Source organism: Poecilia reticulata, chromosome 7 (genome assembly GCF_904066995.2).
Source record: "Poecilia reticulata chromosome 7, P_reticulata-male-v2, whole genome shotgun sequence".
In the NCBI taxonomy this organism is placed as follows: domain Eukaryota; kingdom Metazoa; phylum Chordata; class Actinopteri; order Cyprinodontiformes; family Poeciliidae; genus Poecilia; species Poecilia reticulata.
Window position 1 is genome coordinate 10771164 of NC_088836.1, and position 19266 is coordinate 10790429.

Genomic DNA, 19266 nt, shown 5'->3' on the forward strand with positions numbered 1-19266 from the left:
AAACATTAAGAAGTCATGCTTGTCTTCATTGCTTTAATAAACGTTGCACTTCTCCGTATTGTCCACCAGGTGTCACTATCGGCTTTCAGTAAACATCTGGATGGATGATGGCGCTTTTAATCTTTCGTCATTTTGTTCATAACGGAACCACTTCAGTCTAGTTTGAATCTCTGTAACTATTAAACGACCTACATTTAAAGATCCGGGAAACGCACTGGGGGATTTATGATTTCATTCCTTGCCCCCATATGAATTGTGCCGCGTATGGATAAACTACAGACCCATATGAGCCATATTCATAGGCTTTGCTTACAAACACACCCCTCCCTCCTCCGAACTGCCTCTGTGACTCTCTCACGCCGCACATTGCAGCCTCCTCTTAACCCCTGCCATCGTCCTATGCGCACCCATCATCTTCCATTTTTTATTCTCCTGAACTGAACATCTGACCTGCAGCTTTTTAACTCTTTCCTCGAGTTTTGTCCCGCTTGTGTGTTGCCGCTCTGCCTCTGCTTTTTTTTTCTTCCTCCCCCGTCTCTCTTTTACTGCATCGGACAGATGGAGGACTACCACAAGCCGGACCAGCAGACTGTGCAGGCGCTCAGGAACATCGCCACCCGGCTCCGAATCAACTCCATCAAGGCGACCACTGCAGCAGGCAGCGGGTGAGATGAGACGGCGGGGAGATTAAATACCGACCTGCTGATTGGAGCTGTGCTTTAAATTGTCACTTAATAGGAAGTCACTGCGAAAGGCATCGTGTTCTGATGTTGGGATGTAATTTCTAAGTGATATTGCTACTATTTCTCTTATTCTTTTAGTGGTTGTGCGTAATTTGGCAAAAATGATTAAAAACATGCTACTTTAGTGAGATTTTTTTTCTTCAACCAATTGAAGTCTTATATTTAGAACCCCTTCAGTGCATTCTCGTAGGTCATTTATAATATGGGATGGATTTGGAGGATGTGTGTATTGTGTGAGTGTGTGTGGAGGGGGGGCTTGAAAAGTTAATTGGTTTAGCTGAAAATGTAATGAGAATCTGAAATTCCAATTTGTTTGCAAAATTACAGCAAGTCACTTTTTAAAAATTTTTAAATTTTTTATTTTTTTGTGATCTTTAGCTACTTTTATTTTGTTTACTTTTTAAACATATTTTAAAAACAGGAAAAATGCCTGTTTGGTGTGTCAAGTTCAGTATAACTGGGATGATTTGCCAACAAAAGGTTCAGCCTAGTTTTTGTTGAATTATTCTAGCTCTCCCATATCTTGGCATATATTGTTTACAGTTATTTTGGCACACAAAGATATTATACATCTTTGTATAATATACAAAGATGTATCAGGTGTATTGGTTCCAGAAACCAATACACCTGATATTGGTGTATTTTTTGTCACTTTTTGAAGTGACAAAAAATAACTACCTGTTATGCATCAAGGCATAACAGGTAGTCTGGAAGGACCTTCTTGGTTATCTTCCTGCCCGGCCCTGACCTCATTCTCAATCTCCATGTCTGCATTTGCACAGAACATGTTTTGCGGATTTAAACAGAATTGCTTTTATCTCCAGATAAAAGCCACATGTCTGAGTTTTCTCTTGTTTTTACAGCCATCCCACATCATGCTGCAGCGCGGCAGAGATCATGTCTGTGCTCTTCTTTCATTCCATGAAGTATCGACCCGAAGACCCCCGCAACCCCAACAACGATCGCTTCATCCTCTCCAAGGTAAAACCAGAACGCCCATCTGCATGTAGGCTTTGGTCTCCTGTGTAGAAACTGAAGGAAACTGCTCATCAAAGTATGTTTGCATCTCTTCATGTTAACCCTTTTCATAACTCCCTTTCAGATTTTACTATTAACAAATTTGGATCCATTTTATTTCTTCATGTGCCACACAGCACTGTTCACTTTCTGTGGATGCATGGTTCCCTAAACCAGAGAAGCGACAGTCTGAGCCATGTTTTAAACATCTGTACCATATCCACATAATTATTAATGATTACCAAGCAGCTGTTTAACGAGTGACTCTAACATCTTTCCTTTGCCTCTCCAGGGTCACGCAGCTCCTGTGCTGTATGCTGTCTGGGCAGAGGTCGGCTACCTGAAGGAGAACGAGCTTCTGAACCTCCGTAAAGTCGACTCCATCCTGGAGGGTCACCCTGTGCCGGTGAGGTGACACCGAGTCCTGCAGGAAGAAAAACAAATCCATCCAATTAACGGAACATATCACTTACTTTCACCTGAAATTGCCTGAAAACTGATTTTCATAATTACTTAGACTATCTTTTATTTTCACTTTTTTTTTATGATGAAAGCATTTAAGTGTGGCAAGTAAAGATAAAAAAAAAAAATCTGTAAGGGAGTAAATAATTTTTCTCTGTAGTGTATTTCCACTGATTACACTGCAAGCAGTGACAAATGTCTTTCTGTTTGGCAAACAAAGTTTGTTCTCTGCTGCAGACATTGTCAACACTGTTTACATCAAGTCCAGACACTACAACACCAGAACTCGTCTACAGCACAGATTGGTCCTCTGTCGCATGTTCTTGTTCAACTTGGAAAGGACAAAACAACCCAACCTCTGTCTGACTTGAGCTCAGACTGCGGTACAGTCTAACTGCTTGTGTCGCCGTTCTTCCCAACAGAAGCAGCAGTTTGTGGATGTGGCCACTGGATCTCTGGGTCAGGGCCTGGGAGCCGCCTGTGGAATGGCCTACACTGGAAAATACTTTGACAAGGCCAGGTAGCGTCCAAGGCAACATGCACACACAGAACAAGCTCACCCACGCACTTAGCAACATTAAAACAGGAGTTTAGCAACTGGATTTATAAAAAATGAAGATATGCTAAAAGTATAAATCTCATAAACCTAATAGATAAGTGCAAAATCCAAGATCAGAAGGGCTTAATTGTTACACCAGATGCAGAAAAAAATGCTGATGATGTATTGCTATTTGAAGTAAAAACTGCTGGATATTGTTCTATGTTTTGATCTGATATAAAGACACAAAATTTACTTTTACAATATACAATATTTTCTTTTGTGCAGGCAGGTTGTTGCATGCTTGAAATGTATAAATATATCCAACAATCTGTGGTTGCAAATGTTTTATTTACTTTAATGAAATCTTAAAAAAAAAAACCTTAAAATCATTGAATGATTTGATTTAAATGTGAATCCCACAATATTCAACATTTTAAGAACAATAAAAACGAAGCCCAGCACTTAAATTTTCTCGCTTGAAATTATGCATGACATCACATCCACTGCAGGGATCTGTGACATTTCAGCTTGGAAGATTTGCATCAAACGCTCCCCGACTGACCCGAGTCTGTGGCGACATTTGGACCAGAGCAAAACTTCCTTTTGGTTCACCTGTAGGTCTTAAACTGGAGAGAAAAATGATCAAAAAGGGGCGTTGAAGTGACAAAAAATTGATTGTTGGTAAGCTGTTAATGTACAAAGCTGCAATTATTATTCACATTAATTGATTTGCTGGAGTTTAAATGTATGTTGCTCTTTGACTCCATGTAAGATGCCCACAGAGCAGTTTTATGTAAACACTTACTCAGCCGATTGGCAACTGGTTTGGGTCGCTCCACGTGTGTCTCCTTTGTTCTGCTGCGGGCTAGAAAGAATCGTGGATTTCCCTCCAACAATAGAGAAATCCACGTAGCTTTACGGCCTCTAAAGGGACAAAACAAAAAAACATGAAATTCACACTTCCAAGGATTTAAACCAGACAGAATAATTTCACTCTGAACAGAACTGAGGGAGACCGTTGGTCTCCTGAGCACAACGGAGAACGAAACGGTCGTTAAAGGAAAGCCGAATGTCCTGCATGTTGCATTCCGCATTCTGTGTGCGCTCGATTGTTTCTGCTCTAATAATCACACACGGCAAAAAGCACACACACACACACACACACACACAGCAGCTCCTTCGTCGCTCTGCATCACCAATGTGCCACATGTCCTCTTAAAAAAAAAAACCCACTACAATAAAATCCTTCAGCTGTGGTCAGATATAAATGATGTTTTTTATTATAAGTGCGTTTTTGTGTTTATATCTCATCCAGTGTGTGATGATGACGCAGGGGTGGTGTTAGCCTTTTGAGTGCCCAGAAACAAATGCTGTGTAAGCACAAGACATTCTTTTTAAAAAAAAATATTTTATAGCTTTACATGCCACACTTCTCATATATTTATCTATTTAAAATTAAGAAATGAATGCTGTGCTTATTTTGTGTTGGTTTGTGACGTAATGTGAACCAGATCAAGGAATTGATATACTTGGATAATAAAGCATCACAGAATGTTTTCACTGGAGGCGTCACTCTTCATCTCCTCTGCGGTGGTTTTGTTTAGACTGCATGCGATGCAGCACAACCCATCGCCACTGGCTGCGTTTGGGTTGTTTACAGTAATTGCTTTCACCTTGTCTAAATCTGTTATTCTCACCTCACAGAACCTGTGAGGAATTGATTTTTCCTTTCTTAGTTTGAATCGTTGGAGGTGTCCAGAAAATAAATCGGCTTTAATACATAGAAATATTCACTGACAGTCAGACCTGTATTTATTTTAGATCTTGTTTCAGAAGCTGGCAGGTTTTCTCCTTCTGCTATCCGTTTCCCTCTCCCTCTCTTCCGCTCATCTCTTTCCATTCGTCCTCCCCTCTGAGCCACGCGTTATTTTTCTTGGAGCTCGTGGTTGGAATGCTGCATGCCTCAGCCAGACTTTTAAACAACAATGTATCCGTCTGACTGGAAGTCTGTCAGAAGACGTTACGCCACAGAAACAACAACTGAGAAGGATCAGACAGTGGCAGAATAAGCGGGTGAAACACGGATGGACGTGTTTCGCCCGTGTTTTTAGGGTCAGGAACAGGATCATGTGGAGATGTGACAGAAGTGATGATGATATGTCTCTCCCTGTGTGCAGCTATCGGGTGTTCTGCCTGCTGGGTGACGGAGAGGTGTCGGAGGGTGCAGTGTGGGAGGCCATGGCCTTCGCCTCCTACTATCAGCTGGACAACCTGGTGGCCATAATGGACATTAACCGCTTGGGTCAGAGTGACCCGGCTCCACTGCAGCACCATGTGGAGAAGTACCAGCGACGCTGTGAGGCCTTTGGGTGAGCGGAGCGTGAAGCGTCCAGGGACGCACAACTGAAGAAAAATAAGCAATATGCAGCAACATTGGTGACTTGACGCGATGTTGATGACCTGTGATGAACAAATAATTATAAACTGTTATTTTCTTTCTGCTATGGATTCGTAGCAAACCTGAAATCCAGATATTGAAACATCTATACAGTTACTGGGGGGGGGGGGAATCATTATTTCCATCTCAGCAACAAGACTTTCTTGAAAAAGCTCCTTTTGGCAAATTCCTGATGTTCTGCTATTATGCCCATGCTGCCATAAACAACTAGTTTCACAGAATATGATGCAGATATAGAGAGTTGATGCTTGGTACTCCAATAAGTAGCCAACATTTATTGCAGTTCAAAAAGTTCTTCACAATACAGAAATTACACACACTGTGTATGAAATAACAATAAAGTTGCAAAATAATGTATAGCCATGAAAGCAAACATGATTTCAGATTAATATACTCTGGCTTTAAGAAATGGTCCAAGAAAATTTGCACGAGTCCTCGTTGTTCCCCTTTGGGAAGCTTGACTTAAATTATGGACTTATTTGTTTTGGAGGTTTGTTTTGAATGTCTGGATCACTTGGGCTGCCATGTAGTCACATAGTGTGGAGTTCATGTCAGTAACCCCATTAGAAACTCGTATTCTGAAGAATATCTGCATGAGTAATGCTTACTTTCTCTAATATAAACAAAGTTTATTTTCTCTCTGTGCAGCTGGCATGCCATCATTGTGGACGGTCACAGTGTGGAGGAGCTGTGTAAGGTGCTGAGTCAGCCCCGCCACCAGCCCCTCGCCATCATAGCCAAGACCATCAAGGGCAAAGGCATCCCAGGTAGCGCCAAGATTTATACCAATGAGGAGGAGAATTACAACGTGATCCTGAAGTTACCAGAATGATTAAGGCATAAAACTACCCGGTTAAAGAGGTGGAAACTGACCCTGATGGGGTTTGACGTGTCATCTGTGCCTTTAGCCTCCAATAATCCAAGCAGCTCTGTCCTGCTTTAGCTGCTGCAGCTCAATAATCCTCCAGAATGTGTAAGATACACTCCCAGCAGCCGCCCATTGTGCTCATGTTGTGATAATAAGGTCAAAAGTGCGTGACCACATGTGTGTGAGCGAGAAAGCAGCATAGTTATTTTAACAGCATAGTTTGCATTGAGAAGCTATAAGTCTTTAGTAAGAAAGCTAAACGTCTTCTGACCTCTTATTGTAACCCCTCAAATTTGAAACGGACTGTTGTAATTTTGTGAAGTGGAAAATTGTTATCATTTGGACATCAGGACAGGCTTAATCCTGTCTGAACTTGGCTAAATGTAAACATAAGGGAGTTTTGGTGGCAGAGTATGCATGAAGGCATCCTGCAGACCACACCATGCACATATCTGATCTCTGGAAGACTGCAGGCTAACTCCTCAGGTCAGTCCTTTGTAATAAATCTGTGCTTATTTGTCTGTCAGCTGCTGAGGATAAGATGGGCTGGCATGGGAAGCCTCTGCCCAAAGACATGTCGGAGAGCGTGATCAGGGAGCTGCAGAGCCGCATCGTCAGCTGCAACAAGCGCCTCTATCCTGCGCCGCCGAATGAGGACACATCGTCCGTCAGCCTGCGCAACATCCGCATGCCAAGCGCACCCAACTACAAACCTGGAGACAAGGTGAGATCTGCCATGACGACCATGTGACATTTAGCTCATTAAACATGATGATTGGTGGCATTTTCAAGTTCCTCCCCACTGATTTGTGTGTGTGTGTGTTTTTTAACCAGATTGCTACGAGGAAGGCATACGGCATGGCTCTGGCCAAGCTGGGCCGCTACAACGAACGAGTGGTCGTCCTCGATGGAGACACGAAAAACTCCACCTTCTCTGAGCTCTTCAAAAACGAGCACCCCAACCGCTATGTGGAGTGCTACATTGCAGAGCAGAACATGGTGAGAAGTATGAGGCACTTCCAGGTTTCAGCGTGAAAGGAGCCAAAACGGTAACGTTGTGGTTTACTGGAACTTTCTACCACATTGGGAACCGTTCCCACTGAACAAATGTCTTCAGTGATGTAAGCATGGATCTTTTTTTGGTTAAAATTGAAAGAACTAAAGACAATCCAACAGAACTGGAAACACAGATTTTGTCTTTTTGTTCCAAAAACCTGCAGAAACTATGTTCTGATATGAATCTGCTGCTCTTGAAATCTTTTTTCAAAAAAAGAAATGATCTTCTATTTGGGGAATAGGCCAATTTAGTCTAACTTTATTGAAAATCAAAGATGACAAGAATAAAAGAGTATTATCTACGTTACAAAAATGAATTGGTTGAATTGAAAGACGGTGTAGTTTTTGTGCTTCAGTTCAGTCAATTTCTTTTAAATGTCAGAAAACTAACTACAATTTAGAAAATTTATATATATTGTGTGCTGGTTTAAGCCTTTTGCACGGTTTTACAAACCAAACATGACAACTGTCTATGTAATTTAATATTATACCAAAGTAGTGCACATTTATGCAATATTTTATGCACACAAAGTAGTGCGTAAATACAAAAAGGAAATGAAATGAAACATGACTTTTAATATATTTTTGTTGATGCAGTCAGGAGGAATTAAAACAGTGGTTCAAAGCTCTGGTTGAAAAGTCCGTGCAGCAAAACAGCCATTATTTATTCACTCTACAAATCTGGCCTACATACGAGAGTGGACTAAGGTGATCTGGTCAGATGAGAATAAATTACAAACTGTCTGACAAAAACGCAAATCCCTTTCCCTAGAGTCTTTGTGTTGCTCTATAGATAAAATCCACAACACGTCGTAACATTCTTCGCGTCTCCCCACCTCGTTACCTTTACTGCTGCCTCTCCCTCCTCTCTCGTGCAGGTGAGCGTGGCGATCGGCTGCGCTGTCCGCGACCGTAACGTGGTGTTCGCCAGCACCTTCGCCACATTCTTCGCTCGGGCCTACGACCAGCTCCGCATGGCCGCCATCTCCGAGAGCAACATCAACCTCTGCGGCTCCCACTGTGGGGTTTCCATCGGTCAGTTCCTCTCCTGCCGGTTTGATTTTCTTTCGTTTTATAGCGTGCCGCACCTTGTTTTGAGAAGTGGCTTGTTGTTGCGTTAGGGGAAGACGGGCCGTCTCAGATGGGCCTGGAGGACCTGGCCATGTTCAGAGCCATTCCCACTTCGACCATCTTCTACCCGAGCGACGGCGTTTCCACGGAGAAGGCTGTGGAGCTCGCAGCCATCACAAAGGTACTCGGATCTCACTTTTAGTGAGCGACAACTTAAAACCGGAGACATTGCCACAGGACGATGATTTCTGGTTTGTTGCAGGGTTTGTGCTTCATACGAACAAGTCGCCCAGAAAACAACGTCATTTACAACTGCAACGAGGACTTCCATGTTGGTCAGGCTAAGGTCTGGAGCAGCACTTCCTCATCTCCGTTTCGTTTTCAATTCTGTTTTTTACATGCAGTGAAAACTGCGTTTTTACACACCTGGTGTAAAAAGACCGCCTTTTATTTTTATATAACCTGACACAAAATCAGATTACAGTGCCTCCTGGTACATTAAAATAATTTTTATTTGCTAAATGCCAACATAATCAGAGAAGGATACATTGAAACTATTTGGTATTCTTTCTTTAACTTCAGTAGTTTACATACACGAAGTTTACTATGCCTTTAAACAATCTTAGAAAGTCCAAATGTCCATGACGTCAAACCTTTTGTAAGGTTCTGATTTCACAACATATTTTCAGGCAAGGCGTCAGGAGAACTGTGGTCTTACCTTTGCTACTTTCCAGATTCCTTTGCACTTTGTGATCATTGGGAGCATCCGAACCAGATGAACCTGTGACCTTTGTTATCCGTACCACAGCGTTATGTTTTATGTTCGACTTCAGGTCGTGTATAAAACCAGTGACGACCACGTGACCGTGGTTGGAGCAGGAGTGACCCTCCAGGAGGCTCTGGCTGCAGCAGAAACGCTGAAGAAAGGTCGGGAGCCACGGAACGAAAAACACAGACAGAGACCAACCAAAGGCAGCGGAAAATGATAAGATGACCTTCTGTACGTTGAAGTTTTACTTCTTCTCCTTTTCATTAGAGAGAATCAACATCCGTGTGATCGACCCGTTCACCATCAAACCCCTGGACTCCAAGACCATCATCGACAGTGCCAGAGCCACCAGAGGACGCATCATCACAGTGGAAGACCACTACTATGAAGGTAAACCACTTGTTTTGCTAGATTCAAATGGCATGTAATGCTGTATAATGTCAAATGTTTAACTTATCTTGTTTGGCCACTGCCATAATAAGGTAGATAAATACCCCCATTTTTTAAAATCAGCTAATTTAAATAATGAAGTTCAGTATCTAGTCATATTACTGTATTCTTACAATTGTGTTCTGAATATTAAACAATGTTCACTTATTTGTTTTGCACTGTCAAGTTTTTCTGGTCTGCCCAAGCCTCCACAGCTTCTGCCCAAACTTGAAAAGGCTTGCTCCCATCAAAGAGACGCCGGAACAACTCATCTCAGTGACATGTTTTTTATTTCTCTTCTCTTTGTCTTTAGATCACATACAGGACCACCATGATTTTATATTAAGTGGTCACAGTAGACAGAGTCACCAAGCAGGTTGAAAACCTACAAACAAATGACAAAATTAATTACAAATTCCAATCTACTTTTTTAAGTTGATGAACAAACAAACTTTCCTCAACACGTTCGATTAATTCTTCTGAAAGCAAGTTCAATATACAACTCATACCAGTGGTGTCTCTGCAGGAGCTTGAAGCTGAGTTCTTTGTTTGAAGGGTACATACTGAACACAGGTGTGCCCGGTTACTTTATAAGCTCCTGAAGGCCTGAATGAGAGAGATGGGTGCGCTTGATTTTCTGTGAGGCGTGTGCCAGTTGGGTGGAGATGGTAATGCACTCAAATACATCAATCGCTGTTTTAACTTAACACCTCCCACTTGAGCTCCTGGTTTTGAACCCAAGGAGGTCACACCTCTTTCTCTTCACCAGGTCCTGTCCCTGCAGGGTTTTCTTGTTCTTCTACAGGCAATAATACAACAATGCGCCTGACATCTCTATGAAGTATTGTCGAGGGAATCTTCATTTGAAGTTTTCTTCTCATCCTCCTTGTTTGTCCTCCTGCTGTCACAAGTGGTACAGGGTAACTTGGATAAGTTCGTACATGCACATCTCTTACAGTCCCCGTTCCATCACTGTTTACACTGATCACTCTGCCAAGTTTATATTGACTTCTCAGAGCATTTTGGTCTGCAAGCCAAATGATGTCTCCGACAGCGACATTTCGCTTCTTTGAATGCCATTTGCTTCTGACAAACAAATTTGGTCCAGCTAGTTGACTCCATTTTTTCCAGAATCTGTCCACTTCTGTTTGGATGAACATTAATCTCTTCAGTGGATAACTTTTAAAGTCAAATCCACAGTTATCACTTTTTGGACTAGCTCTTCCAAGCAGCAGAGAGTTTGGTGTGATGTAGCTTATGCAGTCTTCTCTACTTTGAGTTCTTGCATCTATTGGCCTTTCATTAGCTAGATTAGCTGCCATATACAGGAATGTTTGAAATTCACTCCATGTGAAAACTCCATCTGATCCTAGATTATGCAATGCTTGCTTGACTATCTTTACAGCTGCTTCTGCTGCCCCATTCCTATGGGGGGAGTCTGCGGGATGCATTTTCCAGCTCCACTCAGTTCCATGTTTTAAAGCTTCCTGTTGAATTTTCTCTTTGTTTAGTTGATCCAAAAACAGATAAAGATCAGCCAGGACAGGTTTGGCTCCAATAAAGTTTCTTCCACCATCTGACCATAATTTCCTGGGATGTCCTCTTAAGGCTGTAAATCTTTGGTATGCTAACAAGAATCCTTCACTCGACTGATCACTCACAAGATCTGTGTGAATAGCTCTAGATGACATGCAACAGAAGATGATACCCCACACTTTCAGTTTAACTCTTTTCCGGGTCTCATCCCTCACTTCATAGGGACCAAATAGATCAATGGTAGTAAACTCAAATGGTCTGGCAGGCTGTGTTCGTTCTGGTGGAAGATCACCCATTCTCTGCTCACATCTTTTTGCTCTGTTTTTCCTACATGTTACACAATTATCCACAACTTTCTGGGCCAATCTTCTGCCTCTCACCACCCATGCTTTTTTTCTCATCTGGAGTAATGTTCCAGCAATGTCTTCGTGATTTACTTCATGAGCTTCAAGAGCAACCAATGTGGATACCCATGAGTCAAAGGGCAAAATGGGGACAACTTTTTTGTCTTCATTAAAGGATTGAATACGACCCCCACAAACCTGAAGTCCAGAATCTTGTTCTTTAAACACAACTAATCTGTTTAAAGTTGTGTCATGGAACGAAGTACTCTCTTGAGCAGCCAGGAAAACATCTTTCATTGCATTCTCACACTCTTTAACACTAAGCCTGGGATGGATGGTTGGCTGTTTGACATCTGTTGAAATTTTTACTTTCACTTTTTTGCCACTTTGCTGGCTTTCCAAAGTGAGTTTCCAGTTTCCAATAGCTCTTCTCACCCATGCAATACCTCTGACTAGTTTAGAAAGACTACTGTATCTTCTCTCTTGAATTAGTTGCTTGGCAATGAATGTAAGAGGAGAGATTTTGAGCTGACCACCCCTTTCTTTACACTCTGCAGCTTCTAAAGGATTCTTTGTCACACCTTCACACATTTTTTCTTTAATTTGCTTAGACTGTGCTCTGGTCGTCACTGCTGAGAAAGTTTTTCTTTGGAGCTTTGCAACACTTTCTTTTGCACATATAGCAATGTCTTTGGCTGATCTCATCGGCCATTGATCAATAGGTTGCAACAGGAACTTTGGTCCATTTTGCCACTGTGAGTCCTCTTGGAGGTGCTCAGGACATGTTCCTCTTGATGTAATGTCTGCGACATTGAGATCACCTGGGATCCACCACCAATCTGCAACTGGCCCAGCTTTCTGTATTTCACCGACTCTGTTGGCAAAGAAAGTTTGGTACCCATAGCTGTTGCGCTGAATGGCTCCTAGCACAGTTTGGCTATCCAGAAAATGGAACCAGCCTCCAATCTCCATTCTGCTGTGTTTTTCAACATACTTTCTCAGACGAGCTGCAAACACTGCACCACAAATCTCTGCTTTTACAGGTTCTCCCTTCTGGTCAAGTGGAGTGAGTTTTGCTTTGGATTCTACAAGTCTCACTTGGATCCCTTGCTCTGTTTCCCATCTGAAGTATAGAATTGCACCATAACATTTGTCACTCCCATCAGAAAAAGTTATCCCTAGGGGCTTTCCAATCCAACTGATTGGTGTTAAACTCCTGTGAAATTTAATCTGGCACATGCGCACATACTCCTGGAACAATTCAATGGCTTCATTTCTAAGCTCATCAGAAAGTGCTTGATCCCACATATCACCTGCTTTGCCTGCAGTTCTGGTTTCTTGGAAAGCCTTTCTCACTAGAATGGCTCCCTTTTGTTTGGTGGGTGTGACTAGGCCAATGGGATCAAAAAGGCTAGCTACTTGGCTAAGGAGTTCTCTCCTAGTGAGAGGATTTGGAGTATTTGCTCTCACTTCTCCTTCCTCTAGGTTTTGTCCCACCTTCATTTTTTTCCTTCTTTTTGAGAAGTTGATTGATGTCATCACATACAACTTATCCTCTTCTACCAGATATCCCACTCCCAAAGCCTTATTATCATCCTCTTTCATCTGATTGGGGAGTGTAAGGATTTTGTCTCTGCTAGGTAAGGACATTTTTTGCCTCCCACTTTGACCTGATAGGACCCATGGTTTCAAAAAGAATCCCCCAACTTTTAAGACCTCTTCCACCTTCTCAATGTGTTTGTGCAAAAGTTCTGGGTCATTGTCAGATGTTAAGATGTCATCAACATAACAGTCTTCTTCCAGGATCCTCCGCTCCTCTTTACAGCTGTCAAACATGGGCAGTTTTGCAGTCTCTCGCATTGCTACTTGGGCAATACATCCTGCAGGACGATCCCCAATGTTAACTCTGGTAATGGCAAACTCACCAATCTCCTCCTCTGAGCTGTCTCTCCAGAGGAACCTGTGTAGATGTCTCTCCAGGTCCTCTAGCCACACAGAGTTATACATCTTTTTGATGTCTCCCAAGGCAGCATGCAGACCCCTTCTGAACCTGAGTAGAACAGCACGAATAGGATTTAAAACATCAGGACCTTTCAGCAGAATATCATTCATACTTAGACCTTCAAATCTTTGACTGCTGTTCCATACTAAACGCACAGGAGTGGTTACAGAATGAGGATTTGGTGCCACCTGGTGATTTACATACCATACTGGTCCTTTCCAGCCATTCAAAGTTTCTTCTGTTAGCTTTATTGCTGCTTTTCTTTGCACCATTTCATGCACCTGGTTTGCATAGACAGTTTTCCATTCAGGCTCTTTATTTAATCGTCGTTCTGTTTTTAAGAAAGTTGACTCAACACTTTTCCTGTTGTTGGGAAGACTAGCGGGTTCTACAATCCACGGATACTTTGCGTCCCAGTGGGGAGTATCACTGTGAGCATCTCCTTGCACATAAGTAAGACCTTGTTTAATTATTTCAAGTTCTTTCTCCTCCATTAATGTCATCTCTTTTCCACCTGGTTGACATGTCCCACAGCGACATCCACCACACTTTGGTTCACAAGCGGCCCCTATGCTCTCCCATTTCCACCAATCAATAAACTCTTTATTGGCAGTTGTATTTTTGCTTTCTGCTTTAACTTCTTTGAGATTGCAGATTTCTTCATACTTTACAGCAGCAGTGCGCATGGAACGAGCAAAGTGTGTTTCTGAACTGTGTGCTGCCACGTCGACGACTTCACAAAGATCTGGATGAGCTCCTCCCACGGTTATGCCGAGTGGACTGTTCCACAGGACCAGGTCTCCAACAACCTTGACTCTTTGAGGGGCCAGTCTGCCTTCTCTGTGGCTGATTAGTAGCTCAATGGTATCTGGTCTTTTGAGGTCCTCCAGGTCAACATCTGGGAAGAACTTTTGTAGCTGCAGTGGTTGAATGACTTTATGCACTTTAGCAATCTCACTGAGTCCATAACAAATGAGTTGGTGAGCTTTCACTGTCCCTTTGGGGGTTTTAACTCTCACTTTTAACAGGTATCTTCTTGTTCTAACTTTGACTGACATTCCCCCAACACCATGAACAACTAATGTTATATTCTCACCTTCTAGGTTCAATTTTTGAGCTGCTTGGTGAGTAATGTAATTAGTATCAGAAGCCAGGTCAATCAAAGTGCCAATTTTCTGGCCTGCATTTGCAGTAACTTCCAACAGCATTAGGATAACAGGTTGCTCTTTTAGTCCATATGACTCCATAAGACCAGGGACTTCACCCTTTATGTTGCTTGTTGATGCAGTCACATTTGAAAAGGCTTTTCTGCATTCCTCTGCTAGCTCTGGTGAAAGTTCAGCTATGAATTTCTCCTGTTCTTCTGTCAGTCTATTTTTCCATTTTGGCTTATCACCCCCAGCCTTTGTAAGTTCACCCTTTGGGCAAAGGAGGAAATGGTGATCTGAAAAGCTCCCTTTCTTACAATCTTTGTTCCTACAAAGGTAAGTGTTTATACATCCAGCATCCTCTTCATGCTTTCTCAAACACCTTTTGCATGTTTTCAATGTCTTCACAATATTGAGCTTTTCAGCTACATTCATTGCTTTGAACTGTTTACAGAAGAATATCTTATCTCCATGTCTTGTGTCTCCACAAACAATACAGGCATGATTGGTTCTTGCGACTCGAGTAAAAGCATGTCGCCTCTCAAACTTCTTTTCAACTTTTTCACTCACTCCAAGTTGCTCTAGTTTTTCTAGAACTTCCTCCTGTGTCTTCAGAAATCTAAGAAGACTATCAAAATGATTAACTGGAGTTACTGCATTAGCAGGGTTAACCATAAAAACTAGCCAGTCTCTCTTTATAACATCAGGTAGTTTGCTCTCTAGAGATTTAATAACCAGAGGGTTTTTCATGGCTCCAATGTTTCCTAGCTCTGTTAAATCAACTAGAGCCTTTTCAATTTTTTGTATAAGATCTATCACCTTCCTTGGCTGGTTTGCTTTAAGGGGTGGGATCTTCTCAAGCTCTTCAATGATTTCTAAAGCAATACTTGACTTATCGCCATACCTATTTTCCATGACTCGGAACATATCCGCCGCAGTATCATACGCAGACAGGTGTAATTCATGACAGATCCTTTCATCTACACTATCCAATAACTGGAACTTTTTCACTTCAATTGAGCCACTTGGTTCTCCCTGCTTCTGCAGGCTTTCCCAGTCTTTCCTCCATCTGTGAAAGTTTCTTTTACAGCCATGAAATTTTGGTAGACAAATAGGTCTGATCTTTACAATGGGTGCAGATTGAGCTAGTAGAGGTAAAGATACAAGATCTCCCTGAGCTGCATCTGATTTTCTCTTCTCCTCTGAAATTGTTTGTGCTATAGCAAACTGTGATTTTCTTGTTTGAAGTTTATTTTTCATCAATTTAATTTGTTTTATTCTGTCCTCTATACTGCCCCTTTCTTTTACTGGAATCCATATCTCCCAGGTCACAAAACCTTTAACAGATTCCTGGATCATATTCTCTACAAAGGACAGCTGCACTTCATATGCAGTTTTATTCACAGTCAAGACTTCTATGTCAGAAGCAACATTGCAAGCCTTTTCTGCCTCCTGGATCGCAGTATAGAGCCCATCTTGACCATATTTTTCCCACAAATTAGACTGAACTATTTGTTTGACTTCATCAAATTTTGATTCACAGTCATTAATAGTCTTTTCAAAATCAGCTTCTTGCTGTTTATCAAGCTCACCAGCTTCATCTTCCAGCTCTGCTAATAGTCCAGCTTTGTAATCATCATTTGAATCACTTACATGTCTGGCATCAGAGCTTAGCTTTTTGAACTCCTCTCGCAGTTCCATCTCTGTCATGTTGGCAGCTTTTCTGCTTAGGAAGTTTGCTTGCTTGGTGAAGGAAGATTTTGCCATGGTGCGATCCAGCTTCAATTGTTTCAGTGACTTTCCAAACATTTCTTCAGCCATTGTGAATTGTACAGCTGCGACGACCTGATGTCCTCCTTGAGTTAATCCGTCGAAGCCCTCCTTAATCAGGATTTCCTGGTCATCTGGTCAGTTGGTTTCCGACTGGTTTCCAATTGGTTTCCAATTGGTTTTCAACTGTCAAGTTTTTCTGGTCTGCCCAAGCCTCCACAGCTTCTGCCCAAACTTGAAAAGGCTTGCTCCCATCAAAGAGACGCCGGAACAACTCATCTCAGTGACATGTTTTTTATTTCTCTTCTCTTTGTCTTTAGATCACATACAGGACCACCATGATTTTATATTAAGTGGTCACAGTAGACAGAGTCACCAAGCAGGTTGAAAACCTACAAACAAATGACAAAATTAATTACAAATTCCAATCTACTTTTTTAAGTTGATGAACAAACAAACTTTCCTCAACACGTTCGATTAATTCTTCTGAAAGCAAGTTCAATATACAACTCATACCAGTGGTGTCTCTGCAGGAGCTTGAAGCTGAGTTCTTTGTTTGAAGGGTACATACTGAACACAGGTGTGCCCGGTTACTTTATAAGCTCCTGAAGGCCTGAATGAGAGAGATGGGTGCGCTTGATTTTCTGTGAGGCGTGTGCCAGTTGGGTGGAGATGGTAATGCACTCAAATACATCAATCGCTGTTTTAACTTAACATGCACTTTTGAGTAAAGTACAAAAACAGTGAACGCCTCTGCATAGATACAGGGACTTTGTGTTTCTGTCTCCATCGTGGTCAGTTCAGGTCAGAGGAGGTATTCCTCTCTGGGTCTTTGTGTTATTTGCTATAACCTTGTGGTTTTGCAGAAAACAAACTGAAAATAGAGAAGAGAATGAAGGGGGTAGTTGTTGTACACGGTTTATTCTTGCAGAGTGGTAGGATGAGCTGAGAAAACTGGGCTGTCACTGCGTCTTAATTTCAACTCTGGCCTTTGGGCTCCTGCTGCCCTAGATAACAGCTGCAGCCCGACAGATACAAGCTTTGAGAAACTGCTTCCCTTCCAGTCTCATTTTGTTGTCTTCATTGTATACACTTTAGGTTATCTTGATTAAACTGTGGTTCCTGTCATTTGTTTTACCTGTTTTGTTGCTAATGAATGGCGAGCAGAAACATGCATGCAGCGTTTTGCAAAGCTACACACAAAATCGACTTTTCTACCACAAACTTTTGCAGGTGTTTTTAGCATTTTATGTGATTGACCAGCACAAAATACCAGATAATTGAGAAATGGGGGGGAAATGATACACAATTTAGATTTTTTATTTTAAACAAAGATCTAAAAAGTATGTCACGGCTTTGAGTTTAGCACCCCTGACTCAATACTAAGATTTTAAAGTTTTGTTATTCTCCCATAACACAAACTGAACTGTGCTCCTTAAGATGTTATTTGTGTTTGTTTTTTTGTTTTTTTACTTAAATCAGGTTTAGGAGTTTTCACATCTTTTTCTTTATTTTGTGTCAATTTTGTGTCATAATAGAATGAGTGAGGTGAATCCATGGGCACACCACACTATTCAGATTTTTATCTTTGGAAAAAATTTTAAAATTATGCATGCTCCTTTTACATCACAGTTATTCCACTGCACTGTATTGGTCTGTCACATGATATCACAATAAAATACATGAACGTCTGTGGTTGTAATCACAAAATGTGAAAAAATTCAACGTTTTTCAAGCCACTGTAACCAGGCTGTTATGTGTTCAGCTGGAAATAATGTTGCCTGTCAGGCTGAAGATGTTGCCTCTTTTGAAGTCCATTAACTTTTTTTTTTCCCCCCCAAGTATTAATAATATCTCTGAACAGGGACAATAAATACAAGAAGTCAAACCAGTTTTATTTATTTTGCTTTGAGCTCACGCCCTTCATTAACCTTAAAAGTGTGAGAACAAGAGTGAAAACGTCACAGGAGGCCGGTGTCACGCCTGTCACTCTGCATCACGTCGCTCCAACAGAGAAGTTGAGTTGAATTCAGAAGGATTTGTTGGCCGACTGGAGCGCAGAGAAAGCGATTTTAGGCGAGCCGTCACTTTCAACTGGCTCTGCTCTGCGTTCAGGTGGGCTCGGCGAGGCCGTGTGCTCGGCTGTGGTGAACGAACCCGGATTCACCGTTCACCGCCTGGCGGTCTCCCAGGTGCCCCGCAGCGGCAAACCCCACGAGCTGCTGCGCCTCTTCGGCATCGACCGCGACGCCATCGCCCAGGCGGTGCGCAAGACGCTCAGCAGCTCTGCCAACGCCAAGTAAGGACGTCCCGAGGAGCGACATGGTAACTGACACTATTTAACCTGTGATCACCATGGAAACAACCAATAAAACCCTCACAGAAAGAAAGAAAGACGGTGTGGCCCGTCCGGGTCTCTCTCACTCTCTAAAGAGCAAACAGAAGATTTTTGTCGGTAACGTGGTCCGCTGCAGATTTTTACCCCCCATCAGTCGGAGTTAAATATTCCTCCTCCTCTTAACTCACAGATATTCACTCCTTCACCCCGTAGTTCCCCTTCTACCTCTACATTGAAAGTGCTGATGCTGCTGTAGTGTTTCGGTTAAAAAGCAGTAAACGTAGTTTGGAGTCGTGTATTTTTATACTGTATGTCATGTATGTGGAGCCTCTCTCACGTCTCAGGCTCGGTGTGGATCTCACCCCACAGCCGGGTGGAGGAAACCTCGGGCTTGGTCTGTTTTGAGCACTGACCGTTTTTAACTCTTTCGACTCTGACTTTGGTTTGGACTGCTTCACACAAATAAAGGGATGGTTTCTTCACACTCCGTCTGTCTGGTGTCGGCTTTCTTTCAAAGAAAAGGAAAACGAGTGAGGTTTGCCAACCCTAACCGTTTCAATGAAGAATGTATTTATCCGTTTTATTTCATAATACAGGTAATTAGGAAGAGCTAATTAAAACCCTGGTTTTAATGTTTTAAAATCCTCATGTTCTGATTTTTTTTTTTTTTTTTTGCTTTTTGGGATTACTTAAATCTGAATGTAGTGAAAGAGG

At 42.1% G+C, this 19266-nt stretch overlaps 1 protein-coding gene across 1 annotated transcript; it reads left to right on the top strand.

Moving 5' to 3' along the window:
* The first annotated feature begins 13 nt into the window (after nucleotides 1-13).
* Nucleotides 14-19039, top strand: LOC103468019 (transketolase). The gene is made up of 14 exons (XM_008414844.3): nucleotides 14-665; nucleotides 1607-1724; nucleotides 2053-2166; nucleotides 2645-2742; nucleotides 4941-5132; nucleotides 5870-5988; nucleotides 6617-6813; nucleotides 6924-7088; nucleotides 8024-8180; nucleotides 8267-8397; nucleotides 8479-8562; nucleotides 9050-9143; nucleotides 9253-9375; nucleotides 18330-19039. Exons 1-14 carry the CDS (start codon nucleotides 559-561, stop codon nucleotides 18515-18517), a joined length of 1887 nt encoding a protein of 628 aa, XP_008413066.2. The 5' UTR covers nucleotides 14-558; the 3' UTR covers nucleotides 18518-19039.
* Nucleotides 19040-19266: the final 227 nt, after the last annotated feature.

What these genes read in the sequence shown, in the direction of transcription:
- LOC103468019 (XM_008414844.3), top strand. Translation starts at nt 559, where the DNA reads ATGGAGGACTACCACAAGCCGGACCAGCAGACTGTGCAGGCGCTCAGG. An exon ending in AAATACTTTGACAAGGCCAG is followed by an intron (nt 2,743 to 4,940) that starts GTAGCGTCCAAG and finishes CCCTGTGTGCAG; the next exon opens with CTATCGGGTGTTCTGCCTGC. An exon ending in GGAAGACCACTACTATGAAG is followed by an intron (nt 9,376 to 18,329) that starts GTAAACCACTTG and finishes CTCTGCGTTCAG; the next exon opens with GTGGGCTCGGCGAGGCCGTG.